Source organism: Sinohyriopsis cumingii, chromosome 19 (assembly GCF_028554795.1).
Source record: "Sinohyriopsis cumingii isolate HCF-2022 chromosome 19, ASM2855479v2, whole genome shotgun sequence".
NCBI lineage: Eukaryota > Metazoa > Mollusca > Bivalvia > Unionida > Unionidae > Sinohyriopsis > Sinohyriopsis cumingii.
In genome coordinates this window covers 30,232,385-30,256,523 of record NC_142979.1, presented here as the reverse complement: position 1 = coordinate 30,256,523, position 24,139 = coordinate 30,232,385, and the positions used below count along the sequence as shown (strand labels likewise).

At 35.7% G+C, this 24,139-nt stretch overlaps 1 protein-coding gene across 1 annotated transcript; it reads right to left on the bottom strand.

The window, feature by feature from the left end:
- Nucleotides 1-881: 881 nt before the first annotated feature.
- On the bottom strand, nucleotides 882-22,337 carry LOC149775366 (uncharacterized). Its single transcript, XM_089942990.1, has 16 exons — nucleotides 21,799-22,337; nucleotides 20,878-21,141; nucleotides 20,022-20,160; nucleotides 18,529-19,687; nucleotides 16,850-18,059; nucleotides 14,572-15,974; nucleotides 13,374-14,073; nucleotides 12,617-12,733; nucleotides 11,699-12,012; nucleotides 10,661-10,768; nucleotides 8,872-9,028; nucleotides 7,870-8,053; nucleotides 4,581-6,181; nucleotides 2,943-4,160; nucleotides 2,003-2,536; nucleotides 882-1,416 (listed from the first exon to the last, which is right to left on the bottom strand). Exons 1-16 carry the CDS (start codon nucleotides 22,184-22,186, stop codon nucleotides 1,151-1,153), a joined length of 9,762 nt encoding a protein of 3,253 aa, XP_089799116.1. The 5' UTR covers nucleotides 22,187-22,337; the 3' UTR covers nucleotides 882-1,150.
- Between the last annotated feature and the right edge of the window lie 1,802 nt (nucleotides 22,338-24,139).

Here is a 24,139-nt window from a genome sequence, read left to right as displayed (position 1 = left end):
TCTACCCAGTTCAGAAACACATATGCCCCTTTGCAGTTCTTTCAAGAAATCTTGATTACGACGATTTATTTTCAACTTGAAAATAATACCAATGTATGTCTGCATTGTAGGACACCAAGAGGGTACAGTTGAAATTTACTCTCTCACTTTTTTATGATTATATATGATTTTCTAAGATTTCTATGATTTCTTATATATGATTTCTGAGATTAGGCTGTATGTTTTTATAAAGCCATTCTGGCGTGTGTTTAAATTTAAAGTTTCCTATGGTTTGTATTGTCATATTGAAATGCAACTATCCTGCATGTTAGTGACTATCGTCATAGCTATTTTACAATCATACAGTAACCGGTAGTATGAACAAAGTTGCATGGTAAGTAGCGCTAACGATGTTGCTTACTTCGCTTACCATTTTTATTGTAGAATTGCGCAATATGCCTAGAATTAGAATCTGATTTTGGTATACCTTTGGTAGAATTTGGAGAACCAACTTTGTTGTACTAACATTCAACACCAGAACGAATTATTACACAACAACAAGAGTAATATGTTTTGTTTGAAATTGTCATAACATAACTTCCATCATGACTTTCAGACAACATTCATTTCACGTATTCTCTGGTTTCTCTTTAACAGCCCGATAATTAATATGCATAGTAAGAGTCTGTCTGTCTGTCTGTCTGTCTGTCTGTCTCTCTCTCTCTCTCTCTCTCTCTATATATATATATATATACACACACACACACACAGATCCATACATACATGTTCATTAACATCACTTCATATATTATTATGAATATTGTTTATATAGTCAGGAATGGACTTAAATGATAAAATAAATGACATCATTTATATGCCAATTACAAAGAGCTATAAAGAACTTATCAGTTTGATTTTATTCTGGCGAAAACACTCATTCAACAAATACTTCATAATGAATATTGAATATAAAAATAAATCTGCAGGAAAACTACTAAATAGGTGCTAACAACCTAAATTGTTTGTGTACACATTAAGCACTAGTTACAAAACATAAACGCTTGTGTAATTATAAAACATGAAAGTTCTAAGCAACATACTAAATGCTGAGCTATACGAAAAAGAAAATGAAAAGATTTAATTCATTTTCTCAAAGTTATCAAAATATTATTTAAATAATCAACATTTCGCGGTAGATTGTTGACTCTCCGGTGTCATAGGAGGCACGTATGTACAACCAAACATTGTTGTTGAGCTTGTTTCTGCTAACACGGAGAGAATATGATCTTGTGTCCTTCCGCTGTAATATGTCTTCGTGACCTTCTCTAGATCCTAGTCTTACACCAAAGAAAATCTCTTGATCTACACTGGAATCGAATACATTTGTCCACGAAATTTCTACTTCATTTTCATCGGTTGTTACATTTGTCGAGTTTCCTGAAAATAAAAAGATCGCCATGTTTGTTTGCACAAAAGATCACCTGGTACGGTGTGAACAATACTAATCATCGCAATGTGACTTCGCATTTCCTTGTGCGATTTGGATAATTTATTTGAATGGAAATTACACACACTACCTGCCTGCTTACAGTTACAAAAAATAGGTTAATGACACGGCATTATCTATATTTAAAAAAATTCTAACTCGAAAAAGATTACGTTTCACTGTACAAGCTACATAGAGGGCGAGGAACTGCATACTGCATATCTAAATATTGTTTTACGTTGTGACTTTCCGAATAACACAACTGATTCTAATATATATATATATATATATATATATATATATATATATATATATATATATATATATATATATATAAATATAAACTATGTTATGTAAAACGGAAACCAATAGAGGCATGGAGATCTCAAACGCAAATTCGCTAATTTTTCAACTAACTGAAGCATAATTGTGATCCTAAAGAAGGAAATAAGATGAAATGAATGCTGATGCCAAATTTCCATTTTGATAATCTAGTACATGATATGCTTGAAATTATTTTTTAGCCTACATACACACCTGTCAGCATCGGGCCCTTGCTATTCACTGTGATGTTACTTATAATAGGCTGACTGGATTTTTTGCCAGTGTTGACAGCGACTACTTGGAGCTGGTACTCGGAACCATCCCTCAACTTTAGACCTCTTAGCATCAATGATGTACGCTCAGTGTACAGATTGTCGCGTTCTATCTCACCGTCTTTGAAAAGTTGACATTGGTAGGAAGTAACCCCGCTAAGGTCATGAAAGCCACTCCAATGTGTCACTAATGTTGTAAAATTGGATTGGAAGAATGCCATATTTGTAGCTAAAGTGGACAATTGCATGTTATTCTGCGGTATAAACCAGGCTTTGGCATCGTCACTCGACGGAGAAAGGTAGGACACTACAACACCTTTTCCGCATTTCGAAGAGGACAATTCCACCCTGTTGACACAGAAGACATGCGGGAAGATTGTTTTGCCATGGGCGATTGACATGTTTAGGAACTCGCATCTTTCATTAGATTGTGCCATCCTTAGTGGACGAAATGAAGTGGAGCCTTGGTCTTCTCCTGTAAGATACTGCCTAGGTTATTATAATGAAATCACACACACACACACACACACACACACACACACACACACACACACACACATACATTCGATTGAAAGACAGTCGGAACATACTTAAATTTACTTCAAGACTATAGAAAAACTCTTTAACATTACAAAACGTGTTAAAGATTGTAGAATAAACACACAGAGTTGAATTCTCTGAGAATGTTGCAAAGGTATATATAGTTATATAATTTATCTGCCTTCCAGAAATGTTTGGATGTAAGTACCACGCAGAAAGAGAACAAAATGTTGTTAACAAAGACTTGTTTTAACGTAATTATTGATATTTAAAACATTTGGAGATTGTGATACAAATATTTAGGATATCAGGGAAGTAAGAAATCAATATATTTTTCTCACCTAAGCCACAGTAGCACATTTTGATTCCTGACTGCAAATCGTCAGCTCTCCAAGTCACAACAAGATTGGCAATATTTGACAAATTCTCCACCTCCACCACGGCGGTGACATTTTGGATGACTGGAGGGGTATGATCAACAGTTATAACATCGCTCGTAAACGTGGACATTAAACCAGCATAATTCCATGTCACTGCAGTAACGAAAACGGGTGAGCCGTGCGGAACAGTAAGCGGTAACACCAGGTGGTTTTCACTTGACATCGGTGAGAGTGGTTGTATTTGGAATCCGTATTTAGTGGTTCCGGTACCTACTAGAACAGACTTAATTCCACTCTCTGGGTCCACAGTCTTTAAACATACAGAGAGCGTTGCAGGACCAACTTGGTTTACATCGATAGATGACATATTTGGAGAAAAGATCATGTTTGTACAATTAAACCATTGTATTTTCAGATCGAAGTTGTTACGGTTGTTCATCATGATGTTAAAAGTTATATTACCATCGTATGGTGATAAAAAGTTTAACTCAGTTTCGGATGTTCCGTTATGATTTTTTGTGAAGTGCATGTGCATTTTATGACGACCGATGGATATCGTCACTTGGTCAGACATTTGTGTCGTACTAAATGCTGTTATCTTATAAAAGTTGTCTCGTGTGAGATTTATGTAACCCTCTCCATACGAATCCCAGTTCAAAGCTACAAAATTTTCACACACAAATCCCACTGGCTCTGAGGAATCAATTCTTATTTCCCGTGACTTGACAGTGTCTGAGATACGTCCAGAAGCATCTACAGAGTGGACACGGCCAACATAATAATGCCCATGAGTTAAGCGAAGATTTCTAAATAAGATTTTATTTTGTATTCCAATATTGGTATGCGGTAGTATGCTTTTATTGGTAGAAATGTCATCAATGGTGATGAAATAATTTCTTATGAATGAATGTTGGTCACCGAAACCATGCCAGGAGAACCCAAGCTCTGAGATAGATGACTGGAAATTAATGTTTCTAAATTTGTCCGAATTAAAAACTTGCCCAACAAACGGTGGCTCATCATCATATAGGATTCCGTCCGAAGACAATGACGTCATTAGGCCAACAACATTTGTTACTCTAACAGTGAAGAAGTATCGGACTCCGGGCACAAAAGTGAGATTGTGGAAATCAAGTCTTGTCAGAAGGTTGACATCTGTTATTGGGTAGAAATCATCACCTGTAAAATATAATTGGGAATAGTCCAAGCAATATAAAAAGTAGCAAGAGGAAATATAAAGTGTAACATCATTTTATGATCATTATAGTGTGGTTTATAAATTAATTGACATTGAAGATACGATAATATCTAATCGGGCAAGGAAGTTAAACAATGTAAACAGAAACACATCAACGTGTTAGAATGGTGATCTTCTCAAGTCTCAAAAATGCACAAAATGATCAATACTTACTTTTTTTGCGATGTTAATAAAATAAATAATATTGATTTTATATTTCCGAAATGGATAAAATAAGAAGATAATTTTCTTTTTGTTATGTGCATCGAAGCTGGCAGATTATGTTTTTTTTTTTTTTTTTTTTTTAAGAGCATTGTATGGATGTACATGAGAAGGTGAGTATCTGCGCGTGATCCACTTACTATAAGGGGTTGTTCCGCCCATTAACTCATATTTTAGTATGCCGCTATCTGATTCTTGAAATACTCCCATCCAGCAAATGGAAAGTAATGTCAGACTTGTCATATACTCTGCATCTGTTTTGCAGTTGTCCAATGAGTCCATTATAAATTTACCTTGGCGAACTGATGGAGGCGTCATGTCAATTTTGATGGAAGGAGACTGGTAAATCTTGAATGACGTACTTGAATACCAAGCCTTTGTGTATATTACGTAATCTTTACCATGTGCAAATTGTTTGGGATACTTGAGGCAGTGTATTACATGCATTTCTTTCCCAACATCAGTCCATGGATTTTCCTCTGGTACGTGGAAAACATCGTCGCCAGGTTTTCCACCTTTAATACCAGTACTCCATTCATATCGCAGGATTGCATGTTTCCCGTTATTGTCTACAACCCAATGCCCAGAGATGCACGATGAAGATGCAGAAAAATTGTGATGCTCTGTTCCCAAACCTCCATATATTTGTACTACTGGAAGCGTATTAGAAATATTTCCTGAAGTTAAGTCTACACATGACGTCCCATTGTTGTTTGAGTCGCAGTTCCCTCCTATCACTGCACACGTGCAATCATTATTACAATAGTGTGATATACAGGAATGTCTTTGTATTTTCAATATACCCTTTGAATGGTCTATATTGGTACTTATGGCTGTCACAGTTGCCTTACCCATAGGACTTCGAAGACCAGCATTGTTGGTTGCCCATAAGGTCAAAACAATGTCATCGCCTGTATTGATCGTCTCGTTGATAAATATGGTAGTGTTTTGGACATCTGATCCATCTGCCTCTATGATAACAATACCACGAGACAGCTCATCATCACTATACGTTCGACCAATTTGTATAAAATATTTATCCAGGGATGATTCCACGTCCTTGAAACCATACCAGGATACGGTTATATTTGCCCCCGAACCGATATTATTCCAGGTCATAGGCAGTCTAAAACCGCCAAGATGAGGAGGGGTAGAGTCGATTAAGAGAGGTTCAGTAGAGGAGCTGGCACAGAGTCCAGCCCCATTGCAGGCGGTCACATTAGCTGTATACCTATCTCCACTTCTGAGGCGCGACTTGTCTAGTAAATGAATTGTAACCTTGTCCTCGTTGGCCAATTCAACTGTCTCCTGTACCACGTGTCCATTATGATGCGTGATAAGTTTTATAATGTGTTTTCTAATTTTGCTTTCATTATCTTGAAATTTCCATTGAAGTCTCAAAAGGGAGTCTTCCCATTGAGTTCCGGGACGGTTGGATACTTGCATCTTATCTAAAACAAATCGAGGTTTTAACATTAATATTGGAGCAGTGAGATCCACTTGAACTGGATTGGATGTTGCCTCAGCTGATAATCCAACATGGTTGAATGCACGAACTCTCACCAACAACGGTTTATCGACTGGCATATTGAGACCGGACCTGAATATTGTATTCGACATGAGACAATTAGTCCAATTAACAACGTCACAGCGTATCCTGTTATTTGTGATGCAATATTCAAAGTGGTGGATATCTGACTGGGGATCATTGAAGCCTATCCATTGGGCTGATAATGTGTTGCTAAGGAAAGAAATACATCGTTTATATTAGAATAAATATATGGCTGAGAAGTAGGGTGAATTATCTAACATACAGCAATAACAATAACAACCACAACCACAACAAAAGCAGCAACTACACCTCCACTGATACTTTGAGCTTGAGGATTACTACAACTTCCGCAGGACGATATGTACGATTATGATTTGATTATTAATTTACGTAGCATCCGGTTCAGTATTGCAAAAACACGTTATTAATACTATTGACTTCAGTGTGGCTGCTGCTTTTTAAAAAGCTGCGAGTTTTAATGTTAAAAATTTACCGAGGGTCCATTTATCAAATTTTTACATGTTTATAATTTAATAATTGCAATCGCATTAGTTATTGATTTTAGCGAAGATTTTAATTGGTCACGGCATAACTATGTGATCAGAATAAGTCTGCGTTTATTTCTGTACTAACAGTATGGAGAACTACGTTATACCAACTCCTGTAAATCGTGATGTGCAAAGTATCTAATGTAAACACTGAAATTGAGGGCATAAACATTGCTTGCCTATAAAATGAAATAAAAATGTTGGTGGGTTTATATTGTATTTTGAAAACAGAATGAAATGATTTTGACAGATTCAAATAACATGTAATTTTTAAGAAAATAAGTAATTCTTTCTTTGACTAGATTTGATCTAAATCTGGAAAAAAATAATGTTGTATGTACGCTAGATCTTCGTCTTTCACTGCCGCTGATTTCAAATTAAAATTATAGATAATTGGATATATGAATCGGGAGGAGGTGGGTTCATAACATTATAACAATTTGACTCATAGTCCTACAGTGCAAGATGCTAACCATGATAATTACGACGGGGGTGTGGGTGGCGGTTCGGAGAGAAATCGCGCTCATTAATGTTGATTCCTATTTCGTTTGACTCTTGGACCCTTATTAATATAATCATTTACCGATGGTCTTAATTTCCCTTGTAAGAAGCCCCTGTATGTAGCATAACCTGTTAATGTACATGAAAATGGATTTAAAGAAACGAAATTTGGTTACTCACGAGTTTAGACAATAATGATTTGGCCAAGCCACATTGAACTCATCATTGAAGGCATACAAAATCCATGAGTCATTTGTACGTCTAACAAACGAATACATTTTTTCCTTTGAATATTGAGCGTATACTCAGAACACGTGCCAGTTTAGATAAAACACTGTGACCATGCTGTTGAATGTTTAAAACCTTATGTTGTCTACCATTGGTGGAATTGTTTGTTTGATGTTACGTAAATATTATGTAAATTCTAGGAAATACCCTGTTCTAATAAACGCTATATAGCAGAAGCCGTCAACAAGAATACATACGCTTAAATAATGGTCTAAAAAGATATGAAATATCTTTAAAAAGCAAACTAAAAAGTTTAATAAAATTATAAAGAATTGCAATTGGGGCGTTATTTGCTGTGTGAGTCGGCAACTCTCAGTTTATACACGATAAACTCAGGAAAAAACAATATTTAACTCTAAATTAATTTAAGGAACATAGCGTAGGTGTCTATGTTGAATCTTGTTAAGTATTTGATTACAAACTGTAGTGATGGAAAAATTACATTTTTTGCGGAAGAAAAGACCAACACAAGTTGGCTGGTAAATTATTAGAATTTTAAAGGACTCTTTACTGTGGAACTTCCGTAGAGATCTTGCTTACCTGTGACTTTGATATCCTTCATGTCCGTTGCTAAGTCCTACGTGAACAACGCCTGGTACGGGAGGAGAGTTATCTAATATAATTCCGTCTGAATATCGCTTGGTGCATAACCCAGCACCATTACACGCAATTACTGTGGTAAAGTATTTTACGCCTGGCGTGAAGACACCTTTCCATGTGTTATCTACAAAAAATAAAATAAAACGAGTGATAAAGAACACAATAATTGCATCCACTTGCGACTTATTTGCGATAAGCATTTAGAGATACAATCAATATACTCTACGATTTATGTAACAGACCGCTCCGGTGGCCTAGTGGTTAGAGCGTCCGCCTCGGATGCGGGAGGTCGTGGGTTCGATCCCGGGTCGAGTCATACCAAAAACTTACAAAAATGGTACTAACAGCTGCCATGGTAGGCGCTCAGCATTAAGAGGTTAGTGTTAGGATTGGTCAGCCTGGTGTCATGATACTGCGACTGGGTGGGACATCATGCTGCAACCATTTGCAAAAATGGGTAAACGCTGTAATTAGATCTGAAAATCTGTTGACCCTTGCATCTGTCATGATAGTGGTCAAATTGAATTTTTATATTTAAATAAATAGTTGCAATTACAACGGTGATAAAATTGCACGCAATTGCAGCCACTAATTTAATGATTATTAAAATTTCTAAACTTATTAAAATTAGTAGACAAGCAGTGCAAAAGATTTTAGAATGTCTGTTTTGGTGATGTTCAAGAAACCGGTATTTCCACAACTATGAGAATCTTGAGAAAGGAAGCTTACTGTCTACAACTAAATGAATGAGAGTCGTCAACAACTGATAAAGATGTATAATTCTGATTTCTGTTGAAAATATCCTGTTTGAAATATTATGACACGTACGGATATCGAGGTAAACTCAAGTGAAGTGCAAAAACCAAATACACCTAGACACACATTGAAATGGCACCCTGAATTAGGAAGGTAAGATAAGCAGCGTAATTCTTAGGCGATTACCTGTTCGAAGACGAACATCTACTAGCGGTTCCACATCATAAATTCCTTTCCGTGTGCCAAGACCGATCTTGTAACAAGCAATACCTGAATGTGGGTCGTGGAAACCATACCAATGACTTGAAATTTGATCCAATTCTCTATCAAAATCTACATCAACCTGCGTAAGGACAAAATTGTACAGCTATACATAAGAGACTATTTACATTGTTTAACATGAATTTGGCATATGAAGTTCTATGGATGACATGTTAGCCGTAACTTGGTTCGATACAGTTATCAGCTTTATGTTAATTATAAAATTGCAAAGTATAGCATCGCCAAGTTTTGTTATTTGGGACGTGAAAGAGTAACGCTATTCTGGCCGAAAAAGTAACACGCATTAGTCTTGACTTGAGACAACGTAAATATTGGAGCTTGCTTGTTAATTTGGAAGTACACATAACAAAATAAGCACACATAGCAGACGCAGCCTTAAGAAAACTTAGGTTGAGTGTTTACCTATGGGTGCGCGCTACCTGTTTGTGACCTTTATAGCTTTTTGGGGAAATGTACATGATTCTATTTGATGCACCTTTGGTTCAGTATCCATCGAAATGAATCTTTTCTAGGTAATACAATCAGTTAATACGTTCTTATTACAAGCAAACACTAATATCCTTTGCGTTGACGAATTAAAGTGGTGGTTTATTTATTTTCTAATTTTCTGTGTAAAAATTAAATAAAATAGGCCCAAACCTCTATCAAAACAAATCTAAAGGTAAGCAGCGTTTTGAAATATACTTAGACCTCCTTGAGCTCTGTGTGTGTAATCGATAATTCGATACGTATATAATAGAGACACAATTTTCGTTTTGTTGAAGGATATCCCTAAAATGTGTTATGAATATCTACGCTGCGTGTTTAACTTCTGATCCATAAATATATTCTAATGAGCTATACATAATTTGTCTGAGTTACTGTTCTAAATAATGAACCTGTTTGGAGTAATTGTTCATATTATTATCAGGCAGCAAATGTATTTAACGTTGTGTTTAGATTTAATTTGAGATGAGTCATGCATTAATTGGAATTTTAAAGTGCTCGTATGACATTCTGACCTAAAACAATATTAAGGGATTATTGTGAATTCATTCAAAGGAGTTTTGGACAATGACACCGTGCTTCGTCAAGACTCTTGGCACTTCACTATATTCAATGATATTGGCACATCAGCACATCTGAGACCTGGAACTCATTCGGAACACTATATTCTTTCGGACATTTGATATACGTTTAGGATTAGTTTGGATTTAATTCACAATAACATATGTTCCTCTTAAATATTTATTTCATAACTTAGAGAATTAAATTATTTTATAACTTTTGGTTATCCTTCCTTATATTCCTTTAGTTTAAGACCATAGAGTCGTAGGAGAAAATAAAATTATCATATACAGCCTGATAAAAAATAAATAACCCACAATGAAACATTTACCTTGAAGCACTAATAGGACAGTTTTGAAAATAAATGTAACTGTAACTATTTTTAACAGAAGGATATGCCATCTTTCATTTTTCATTGTATTCTGACCCAACTTAGTGAAATTGACCTGTCCACTTGCCTTGCTTCATGTACTTGTTTCTTCGTTAAAAAAAACTACTTCTCATTTGCAAACGATTCCAGCCAATGAAACTTTGAGTGCTGTACGACATTAAATTGACAATATAAATCTTCAGAGCAGCTATGAAGGTAGAAATTGTTGTAAACCACCCACACCCAAGCCAAAAAAGAAGAATAAAAAGTAATTACAGCTTGGCTGTGATTTCCATCACTGACTACTCCACCCTCTGGAGGTGATGTGTCAACCAGGAATGCGTCTGAAGATGATTGCACCATTAATCCAGCTCTGTTGAAGACCTGTGTCGTAAAATTCAACATACAGCGATAAGAATCTTTTACCGAATGAAGGTTGCGAATACTAAAGTACAAATTGGCCAAAATTGAAACAAGCAAATATCATGCACACTCAAAGACTAATCCTGCTTGAATAAATTCAAGAGAGTAAATACAAGACAATTTGTTTTCCATTGCGTTTTAGCTAAATAAATGTCTATGTAATATCCGTCAAATCCACTTTGCCAGACAATGACTGTGATTTCTGTTTAGTTATCACTGCTGGATCAATAAAATCGGATCATTTAAAACGTTTCCCTCGAAACAAAGAAGACATATGGTTTATATCAGTGTTTTGACAGGATTAAGTTATGTTCAAAACTTATCAAAGTCTGAGATATAAACCGAACTAAATACATTCTTCGTTCGGAGAAGGCAAAAAGGGCTTGTTTGCTATGATGTTGGGTGACATCGAGGCTGGCACAAAAACAAAGATATATATATATATATATATATATATATATATATATATATATATATATATATATATATATACACACACACACACACACACTTCGATTCGATGCAAGCAGAATATGAACACGCAAAGGCAAAAAGAAAACCACAGACAACAAAAATCAGCAAAAGAACAAACAAAAAAGACATAACTAATTCCACTCTGGGTGTGTGGGATGTGTGATACAGAAATACGGATAAAATATCCGTATGTAAAGCCATATCAATTATGCAAGATTAAATGTTTATTTAATATTATTGAAAATGAGTTTTACCATACATGTTAAGGTTTGTAATTGGAGGTACAAATATTACAAATGCAAAATATATTTCTAAATTGTAGTCTTAATAATTTGAAGGTTTGAAAAGTGTTAACACAACTGGTCAGAATTGTTTAAAATATTGACAAACTTAAAAAAATGTTAAGAATGCGATTACCTTCACAGTAGCAAAATATCGATGGCCATCCATTAGTTTTCTATCTCCAGAGAACTCTTCATACTGCGATGATGAAGGTTTGAAAGGAAATATATCATCTCTTTCCGGAAGAGATCCTATTCCTACGTAGACAGTTGATATTCCGCTTTGTGGGTCACTGAAGCCTTCCCAGTGAACCCTTATAGTATCATAATATGCCATCATATTGCTATATTTTGCGTTACCAATAGTAACTCTACCTGATGTCGGAGACGTAATGTCTACACTGACTCCAGGAGAAACAGAAATTGTTGAGAGCCCTGCAAAATCGGTTGCTGAAATAATAATCAGATTTAAATTAATGTGCGGGTAATTACTCGTATTGACAAGACCAACTGACAAAATAATTGATATAGAAGGAAACGGAAAATGTCACGTATATGGGTTGCTTTCTTGCTAAAGTTCCGATCTCATTTGATTACTTACAGCATTCTCATGGATACTTTAATAATAGAATCTTATTGTTCAAAGATCCGCATGGCTACAAATGATGCAAACTTACAATAGTAAAATTTATATTTTGAAAATAAAGAAGCACAAAAAGCCAGAAATGCAAGATAAGGGACATATTAAATAAATAAATCAACACATTATCCTAATACAATTTCAAAGAAAGTACTGCAGGTGTACCCCTGTATCTCACAATGCATGTTATCAGATTCAAGTAGCCTAGGGAAATGGAATATTTCGAACAAATCACAGCCTAGAGTGGCGCGATTTTCCTTGGCTTTGTGGAGCTCATTAATTTCTCGTGTAAGTTTTGGAATTAGGCGCCACAGCAAATTTCCACAGAAGTGTGTGTTTGCGCGTGCGTGTGTGTCTGTGTGTTAGATAGTACAAATAAGCATTAGACTTGCTGCATGTTATTCTTACATATACCTTTTACAGATGCATAACAGGTAGCACCATTTGTGAGGTTTAGAGATGCATATATAACTGAAGTAGAATATCCAACGTTGGTGTAGGGAACGATCTCTTGGCCTCCAGGGGTGATTCCTGAAGAAATAAAAATGAACACCTTACTTGAAAAAGAACATCCGGAGCATTCATTTGTAGGTACGCATGCTAATTAAATTATTCGGACAATAGTTACATTTTAGAGTTAGGAATGATGATATTACTTTGTGGCTGATTTAATTTTAAGAAACTAAAAGAGAAGCACCTACCAGGTAGTATACCTGTCGTGATGGATGGACAACTGACCTATAGCATACCTGTAGCGATGGATAGAGTACTTACCTATAACATACCTGTAGTGATCCATGGAGTACTTTATGTTTAACATAACTGCAGTAGTGGAAGTATTACTGACCTATAGTATACCTGTAGCGATGAACAGAGTACTTACCTATATCATACCTGTAGCGATGTATGGAGTACTTACGTATAACATAACTGTAGTGGTGGATGTATTACTGGCCTATATTATAGCTGTAGCGATAGGTAGAGTAATTACCTATAGCATACATGTAGCGATGGATATGCTACTTATCTTTAATATACCTGTAGTGATGCATGGAGTATTTGCCTATAGCATAACTGTACAGGTGGATGGATTACTTACCCATCGCATAACCGTAGCGATGGATAGAGTAATTACCTATAGAATAACTATAGTAATGGATGCTGTACTTACCTATAGCATAACTGTAGTGATGGATGGAGGTGGTATACAAATTGTTGAATGCGCTATCGGTGAACATGGACCATGAAATGGCAATGTCTTTATTTCCTCGCAGATAGCCATTTTCCTGATTTTCTATACGTACTTTTCCGTCACTTGGCGGACTTTCATCGACAAAGAAACCATTACTACAGATGTTAAATTTCTTCAACGTTTCAAGAAATAATTCCCGATGTACAACAGTTCCATCAGAAACTGCACATATAAAGTAAGTGGTTCCTTGAATTAAACGTACTTCTGAGAACATGACAAACCCTGATGACGTGTTTTTAGACAGGACACATGAGTCGTCATCTTCACATTCACCTATAGGAGAGCGCTTTTCTGTCATGAGTGACCACGTGACTTCACGTTCCCCGGCTGACACAATAAGACCCGCAATGTGCGTTTTTTCTCTGCAAAAGTCAATTTCTAAATCAAAGATATCTGCAAGTTTGCTTCCAATATATTTCGAGTGAATTAATGTCTGGATGTCCCTAAATGCAGGGTTATCGCTGTCAATATCTAAGACAATATATTCATCGTCGATTAGTGTCGAATGCGGTTCTGTTCTGGAGCAAATAACAGTCTCAGTTCCTGATTCGCACATGCCTCTCACACAGGCAAACAGACGTCTTTGTGGATACAGTGGCATGTCAATACACTCGTGTACCTATGTTTTGGAGGGAAATAAACTAAGGTTGTCATTCTATTTAATTTACACATGCACATGCATATCTCATTCTTAGAGCTAGATGTCAAAGTGATTTTCTTTTCTCAGCAGATTTGAATGTCAGAATTGGTAAACATTGCTTTCCTTATCTCTCTCTCTCTCTCTCTCTCCAAACACACACACACACACACACACACACACATAAACGATAAAGAAGAAAGAAACAAACATGATAGATACTATAAAACAGAGTGAAAGTGAAGCGTAGTTGCTGAGATGATTAGACTAGATAAATTAATGGAAGAATGTATATCACGATATCTTCATTTTGTTTTTACAATAATATTTACTTTGGACGAACCTATCTTATTGTTTAATAAAAAAAGATAGTAATTGTACAAATCTACAACTGTGATATATCTGTGTGCAAACGGAAATTAATTTTCAATAATATTTTTATGCAGCAATCGTTATAAGAGTTTGTAGTTTCATACGTACGTTTAAGACATCGTCATCTAGTCTTATAATGTTACTGGTTCTCCAGGGTAAGACAAATCCTGATGGACCGTCTTTCAAGGCAATACTCCACTGATAACTGATGTTGTTATTCAGTCTTTTCTTTTCCAAACATAGAAAATTTTGCCATTCTATATGAACAATAGAGCACGATAAATTAGCTGTTGATAACATTGCTTGAAGGGATCCAGTAATAGGTGATTTAAATTTCACCATTGTACCATCAGAGAGAACTTCTTTTGTGCAGATGAATCCTAGGCACGGTTTAATGCCGACAGTGTAGATCTCCTCATCCAAAAGATGAACATTACGAAACATGTAAGCACGTTTATTTCCTGGTATTTGTGTCGATGCCACTATTTCCATACAAGTGGTATTCCTTACTGGCGTTAGAAGGCACCCATCTCTGTACAAGGAAACATCATAGAAGGTTACAATGTCGCTGAATCGTTCCTCAATAGACCAGTGAGCATATAACATGTCAGATGGCATCTGATAGTTTTGATCCATAGCACAAGGTAACAATGAAATCTCTGTAGCTGATGAATTATAAACATATCCATGTATCAAAAGCAATGGATTTCTGGTGAAGCTTCGAAATGATATCGGACGATCCCCTCTTGTGTTAGTAAGCAGGATTATATCTGGAGAAGTTATATTAAGCTGAATGCTCGCGTTACTTGACTGTACAGTATAGATGTGCTTTTCTATCAAATCTTTGTCACACTGTATTGAACACATCAGAGATGTACAATTTTTAAATGAGTTATGACATGCAATTTTTGAAGAAGTAACATCGTCACAAGTTTCACCTATTCCCACACGAAGAGCGTTTCTTATATCTGTTTCATTTACCACAACAAAACCATCAGAGGATGAAACAGTACTGCCCCCTGTACAATTTGCCCGGACTGTTATGTAATACTTTTGTAGTTTCGTTAAATCTTTTACCAGGAAACATATGGTTTCTGAGAGTACCGTTTTGAACCCAGGTGTTTCAGCTATACCAGGTAGACGACCGAGTCCAACTTCGAATGTAACGTTTAAGTGATGACGGAAACCCGTCCATACTGCACAGATTGCAGAACCATCTATCACAAAATCAACGTCAGTCGAGTTGTCATTCCTCATGGGATCAATATCCAGAATGATACCCTGTCCAGGAGGATACATAGAAGGGATATTAAAAGTGTCCGATCTTAAAGTAGTGGAGTGGCCAGCCTTGTTATACACGTACAATTCAAAGTAGAAATCAAGGTTTTTCTCTGCGTTGTGTTCCTGCAAATGTTGAATAGGATATCGAATACAACCACTGGCATCTGGCACTGGGCATTTTACTCCGACCGGGATTTGCAATATTGGTGTTTGATATTGGTTGTTTACACCTAGAATCACAAAGACAGAGAAGTATTAGATTTCCAAACTCTTAGAGGCTTCACCATATGCATTCATTCTTTTGGTTTGGAAAGGAAGAAACGTTAAAAAAGCCAAAAAGATCAAGAGAAGCAAGCTAATTAATTAGTTTTTCAGCAGGAACAGTTTTAAAATTTAAAATAGATGTCTGATAATGCGAAGATGGGATACTATAGTCAGTTTCTCATGCGAAGAATCCGATTCCAAGAACTATGGAAACCTATCATTGGTGAAATATCAATACGCGGATTGGCTAACTTTGAAAGAGAAACTTCACAAAGTAAACCAAGCCTATATATAGTCACATACTATACATCTGATATGACCCAACTGATGCAAATATTGTTCCAGATCGTTTTAATATATATATATATATATATATATATATATATATATATATATATATATATATATATATATATATATATATATATATATATATATATATACACTTGCCAAAGATAATACACATGAAGCATTAAGATTCCGTACCAGTCTGCGGCCGGTCGGGTGACTTTTTATATGCATTTCTAGTGCATTTTGATCATAATGGTTCGAGTACCTTCTGAAATGAATATACTTCAGCATTAACGCGCAGCAAAACGTGACGTAATGATTTGCGTCAGAAATCACACTGGTAAATATTTTATATTTAGTCAAGGATTCTTTTTTCCAAATGAGTAATCGCTTTTAACGCGTTACTATCTTCATTTCACGAACACGCACATTTTTAAATATGTACTTGCTTGATATGCAAACATTTATGTTCATAGCAGCTGTTACAAAACAGGTTTGCGAGAATAATTATTTACACTAATTTTCTAATAACAAACCCAACCTATCTTACCTATTCTGTAAAGAACAAAATCAACTGGTTGTTTCTGTTCTGGATCCAAAAACGTGTCATTTTTCCACCAACAGTATATATATTTCAAATCCTGAAACAAACCCAAGCTTCCGGCATTGTAAGGCGCAGTTTCGTCAATTATCATTGGACCAAAAACAACGATAGTCTTTAATTTTGCCTTATTCTCTACTTTGAGAATCAAATAGAAAGGTTTGTCCCTGTTGAATCCTGCATGATTGTTTGTATACTTTGAGTGGACATGTAGAATAGTGTAATCTTCGATGTCGGGGGCATCAACCTGAGACGAATCAGAGGAAAACCCAACTTCCACAGATAGAATTTGACTTTCATTATCGGTAGGACTACATTCCATTTGAATTTTGCTTGACGGAATATATATGAACCATTCTTCACTGAAACCCGGCAGTCGTTGGCAAAGATCATCAGCAACGTCAGTGTCGTTTGAATTGCTGTAACCTAAGGACAACGAACTAAGGAAAGGAAATGCTCTGATAGATTTGCATTTCTTCTCGCATTCAGCGGTCTTTCTTAGCGGTATCTTGATCAAGTCTTCTCTTATTAGGTACACCATATCTTTCTCACAGGCAATCAATTCGTCACACTTGGCGCTTTTTACAACCATGTTTGATATTAGCGGTGGAGACGAGTCAATCGTAAAGCCATCACTACATACAGCTACAGAGGGTCTCATCGCATTGTTGTACGCTATGATGGAGGAGAAGTAGCGCCCTTGAGTTTTGATAGAAAATTCTGCATCGTTCCCTATAACATGCTTTATCTGGATTATCTTCGCATCTTTCACCGTAGCATTATATTGTAATTCTTCCAGTGTTAAGCATCTGGTTGCAATTCCAACACTATATAGCTTTATACCACTTTCATGGTCCAGGAAACCGTCCCAATTTAAAGTGATATTTCCCTCACTGGCGTAGTCTAAATCGGATTCAAAACTTGAACCTTCTTGAATGACGCCTGTAGCAGGCGGGGAATCGTCGATTAAAATATCTAACTCTTCTACCGTTATCAGATGGGCATTGTTGGTGACGATAATACTGACAAAGTAGTCCCTGTTGTGTTGTCCATGATGTGTATTTCTTTCGACCAAGGAATGTGGTGTAAACATATAACTGAAATTTTCACACACACCAATCATCGGGCAGTAGCACGTTTCTTCCGGGTTACAGGCTGTCTGAATGAAAATGTTTATGTATACAATTTAAATTCAAGGTATGGATAGTCAATGGCACATGTCATTGCGTCATTGTATTAGCACGGAAAGGTTTACTTCAAACTATGAACTTCTAGCAGAGTGCAAATATCCTGTATGCCTTCAAAAATTATGGGATATGATAATCCAGTCATGCAAAATATGATTTAATGTATAGATGATTTAATCTCTACTTTAATAAAACACTTCACCTAGATTTTGCATTCTTGTTTTCATCTTGCAGCTCCTAATAAGTCAGCTCATGAGCAATATATGGTATGCAGATTATAAACAGATCCGCTTACATTGTAAGTCGGAATACTTTGTTAGGTCAAATAACTGACAATAAAGCACAAGAACGAATTTAACTAAGTATAGCGAAAGAAAGTTAATAATTCACATTACAGCTAAAAGAAACGCTACTTTCATGTTACTTTTAAAATAAACTTACCCTGTTTCCAAGACGATGAACCGCAATTGAACCCGATCCGACGTCGTTACGACCAGTTTGTGTACCTAGCCTCCATTCGATAGAATATAACCCACTGTTCTTATCCATGGCTTCAAACGACAGATTCATTTTGGATAAATCAGAGGAGTCATGAACATACAACTGTCTATGATTTCCCTTGAGTAACCATATATTATATACCTCTGGACCACTTGTATCAATATGGACAGTGATATTTTCTGTCAGGCTCCTATTGTTGATATCTATAGGCGTTATAAAAAAGTTGATTGTCTGTCCGTCAGAGAGAGAAATATGTTTACAAAAGGACTGGTCTGTGACGTTATCAAGTTGCTGCAGGTCAGATTTAGATTGGTTATCATCTACTTCCCACTGATATTTGAACATAATTATACCATCAACATTGAGTGTTCCATTAATTGGTAGTGGACCTGATATCTGGTCATACTCACTGGAGACACTAGGGTCAACCGCAATCCTATTCAGACGATTTGTATCACGATGAAAAGAATTATAGTACCTTTTAGCCCAATCTAGACATAAAGGACCATGATTGGTTTGCCAGGTATGGTTTGTTTTACTGGAGGCAGACTTAACGACAAGTGGATGTGTATGGTCAATTTTCACTGTAGAAGATTTATCATAGAGAACGACCCTTCTTGTCTCCTGTACATTACCAGCGACATCATGCACCTCTAATTTTATAATGTAAATTTCAGGTTCTTTCGGAAATATAAAATAAGACATGGTAATGTTCTTTTGAATCTCTTTTTCTTCGATATGGTCACCCGTAGTTATACTGGACTCGAGTTCCTTGGCGTAATGAAGATGTACGATGAATTTTTCAAGCCCTGATGCAGCGTCTTTATTGCCTCCTAGTGGCGTTGGATCTTCCCATCCGTCAAAAGAAATATTTATAGTTTTCTCTTCTGTAATTCTTTGTGATACATAGAGAGGCTGGGCTTCGTTTGAACACGTGGAACTAACACTACAGTGAACAGGCTTCGCATCGTCAAAACGGAAACACTTCTCTTGAGTACTCTTTGTTCTCCTGAAAAGACGTTTATCCGGCACCAAATTGTTCTGCAGATTTAACGTTTTGAAATATCCGCCTCCAGATGCAGTAAACGTGAGACACAGTCTGGAATAAAATAAAATTCTCACTATCGAAAAGCCACGTAATATTGTATTAAAACAACACGAGGAATATTGTAAACTTCGCCTGTCATCAATATCAATATTGGAAGTTCTTAAAGCAGTTACCCTTTCTAAAGCATAACAACAAAATATAGCCTTCTCCTATCTAGGTATCTAAACATTATGAATTTAATACGCTTGTCTTAATATGAGAATGCATTTATCATCAAAGTAGAAAACTTTACACAGGTCTATCTCTCAAAAAGACTATAATTGTTTTAGTGATGCTATTAATAGTTTGTTTCAGATAGAGATACGTTCGTTTGTGATAGCAATACCTCTCGCCATCTCTGAGGGTCGGTGTGGAAAGCGTTTCAGTGCAGCTTGCGAGATTCGCGGCAGGTTTTTGGTCAGAGAATTCAGTAGTACAGAAGTGTGTTGGATTAATTATCTTTGTAACATTTACAGTTCGGCTTCCTAAATAAAATGGAGAAAAAATTCATTAATTTTCAGGAGATTTTTGATTACGTTTTTTAATAATTATTTTAATAATATTTTAATTCGAGTAAAGCTTTCAATGGGCAAATAGTTAAAAGGTGTTCAAACAATTTTAAGTCAGAAAGATCGATACATAAACAAATTAAATCAACTGATTAATGTTCCCGTAATACGTTGGAGGCTATTTTACTCTATGGTGTCGGGTTCTTTTCTTCTATAATGTCAGGCTATTTTACTCTATGGTGTCAGGCTTTTTTCTTCTATAATGTCAGGCTATTTTACCCCTTGGTTCAGACTATAATTACTCTGTTATGTTCTGCTACGATAGAATATTCAGCGCCCTAACCTTTTTCACACGCTTTGAAGTATGCTATCTACCTAACGGCATATTTGTGTGTGTGTGTGTGTGTGTGCGCGCGCGCGCGCGCATTTCTAATGTTTGATGATGGAATTAAACATTGTTAATTTGTGTGGAAATAAAGTAGACATAAAAAGTTATATAAAATATGTATTTATGTAGATAATATCCCCCCCCCCCAACAAGTACACATATGTTCCCACGCGAAACAAACCAAATATTTTTAATTTAAATTAAATTAAGATAATATTTATTACTAGAACTATGTTATACATGTGAAGCACAACACATTGACGCTTTGACGATGGCAGAAAATAGAAATTATGCAATGTGCAAACCTTGGAGAGTCACCTTTGTCATAGTGACAGAGTTTTCCACCACGCCAAATTGATGCTCGTGCACATATTTCGGGGTCATACTTATATTTACTGCAAATGAAGACTCAATGACAAAAGAAATGTTTTTCGGTTGGAATCTGATGTACGTATCTCCTTCGTTAATACAGCTACTCGTGCTTCCAGGGGTTGAGTTTTTAGCTTCACCACTGGAACTGGTTACCCCCATTCGACACGTAAGGATATCAGGTGCGTGATTTGGGGTCACTAAACATATAGTATAAAAATATACAGAACAAGTTACAGATATAATATTTCAAATACTGAATTTACAACAAAAAAAACCCCAATTCTTTCAAAGACACAAATATACAGTATTCGCATAGCCTTTCACATGAAATACATCTTTTTTCATTACAATTTATGTAAACGGAAATCAGAATCTGTACATTAGTACTACTGTGCTTGAATTTCAATCACCTGTAAAGCCATCACATCAATAATTCTAAATATGTTTTCTCGTTTCTGAGCATGTACATGGTTCTTGAAACTTTACTAATACTGTCATTTTTTGTTGTGAATAATTAATATATCTGATATTTCAATATAACAGGAAAAACATGATATGCACAACTAGTATTAGAAAATTGAAACAATTCCATGATCTGGTCCTAAGTTACAAACGTTCATGCAATACTATATCCTAACTCATTTGTTACGTTCTGCTACACAAAAGAAACCAAAACAATCTGATAGGTGTAACATAATTCCGTTTCTAGTCATTTCTTCCAACTTATATTTTGAGAGAATATAGCATAAAATAAAAGTGTTTCGCAATACAATTAGAGCATTAAGTTACAAAAAATCAATTCTGATAAACCTAATTTTATGATCGAGGTATTGTGCTAAAAAATCAGAACTTACAGTCGCAGTGGGTATACGGGTTAGTATCATTCCTTTCAAAAGGAGTTGTGCAATTACAGTCGTCTGATGAATGAAGAGCACCTGTCCCAGGCCAATACCATTCTATTTGTTTGGAATCGGCGATATTCATACCACAATTACGGAAGCAAGCCTCTATGCTAGGTCCGACAGATTTATCACAGCACAAAATGCGGAACCTTTTCCTTGTACCTCCACCATCTTCGCTTTTACAACGACTCCACTCTTCCCAATTGTACCAATTGCAAGATGTCACACCATTGGCACACTGACATTTTACTTTACCTACTGTAATGTACAGAAATATCGAAATGAAACAAATTAGATTCATTTCGTCAGTCTTTGGCCCTTCGTCAAACACAATCCTCATATATTTGCCATATACTGGAGTATTTAAGCTGACAAGATATGCCGATAATTACATGAGTCTGTGCCTGATAGCGTAGCACTACAAGTGCTGCGACTTGAAAATCAGTCCAGTGATTAAATCGGAACCACTTCTCTCGATTACCATCTGATCTCCTAAACAGATATTTCGGACACCAAATTGTTGTTCAGATCTAACGTTTGGAGATATTTGCCCCGAAGAAGCAAGCTGTGACAAGTTTTAACAAGATCGATGATTCTGAACTCGCTGATCTTTATGTGACAACTGATAGCGTGTAATAAAAGATTTAATACTTTTCAATGCTAATACAACTTTTAGCTCAGCACATTTTCTTAATCGTGTAACACATATTAAATACTTTGATTCATTAACTTTAATAGGTAAAAATCATACATTGAAGTTAATATCATCTCAGAAATGTATGTTTGAAAATGGATTGTGAAATAACTACAGAGATACGTTACGTTACATGACGTAAAACGTTGGGTATTATGAAATAAAACTGACTCAGTAAACCAATTAGAATAATGTCCCTTAATTATTCTTCCGCATTTATCCACATCTTGTTTTTGTATAAAATGATATTTTTATTTATATTTGCTGCTTTCTGACTATTTTTAGATAGTTCTAAAATCTTTACCATATTCCAGTTGTAATCCAACAGTATCAGGCGTTCTAGTAAAACTCACACGCAATTTTTCATAGAAACGTGAGGGTTTTCTTCAATGTTTTGTCTAATAGTGTATCATCAACGGGCACTGTTGAGTAATTACAGCACATTGCCAATCGGTAGTTTAACAGCATAAGGACATAATGCAGTTCTTTCGCCATCATTTATACCGGCCGCCATATATATAGCCCATATTGTGCTGAAAAATGGCGTTAAACCCGACAACAACAAGCACAGGCTTTATTTCGGTTCTTTCATCTTCATTGATGACCAGTTTTATTTAGTTGTCGTAAATTAATGACAGAAAGGACAGTATACATACAAGACAGAAGCTTCATAGCGTTAGTTTGTGAAGTCATACGTGTATTTCTACTTAAATAATCTTCTGAACTTTTCATTTGTCATATCATATTTAGAGGGGCACTACCCGTAATTTTGTGGTCAACCAAAAGAAGTTTGACCTGCAGTGCTGTATTTGATTGCTCATTAAACGTTTCACCCAAGTCCCTGTCGGTAACCTCTTGAAATCTAAACCTTTTGAGCTAGTACAGGGAAGTTAAGAGAGAAGTAATCTAAAATAAAATCTAGAAAATGGTCAGGGTAGAAATGTTGATTCAAAAGTTAATTCGGTGAGGGCTTACATTTTAATATACAAAACATGGTTTCGCTGGTCTATTTCTTTAAACAGTTTAAACACAATTACAAATGGGACGAATAGCGTCATGCACATTGTCATCTAATAGCTACTACTTTGTGCCTTTGCAACATCTGTGCTAAATTAGTGCCTCTGCTATCCGGCGATTTACTAAACAATTTAGGATATTATCACTACGCTGACCATCTACGCCACTAAACAATTTTGGATATTATCACTACGCTGACCATCTAGGGAGACATGTATTTATGCAAATAGTCTAAAAATAGTTCAAAGCAATTGAACACTTTCCTTTCTTTAGTTGTGATGACTTAGTTGATTGTAATTTGAATTAAGTGAAATTCTTGATAAAAGTATGTTACGATGTGTTTTTGCAAAGTACATAATCATCCATGTTCAATGGAGCACTTCTATTGCAAAATCTTTAGTATTGGAGGTGCGTCATTTCTGCGCGTTGTAAAGCTCTTCAATTTCTTAGGTAAATAAATCTTTAATGTAATCCGCAATTATATATACCTAAATGGATTTGATCGTTTGAAAAAGAGTGTCTAGTTTTATTACGACAGTATCAGTAATAGTAATTGTGGAAATGTATTGTTTGCTACATATT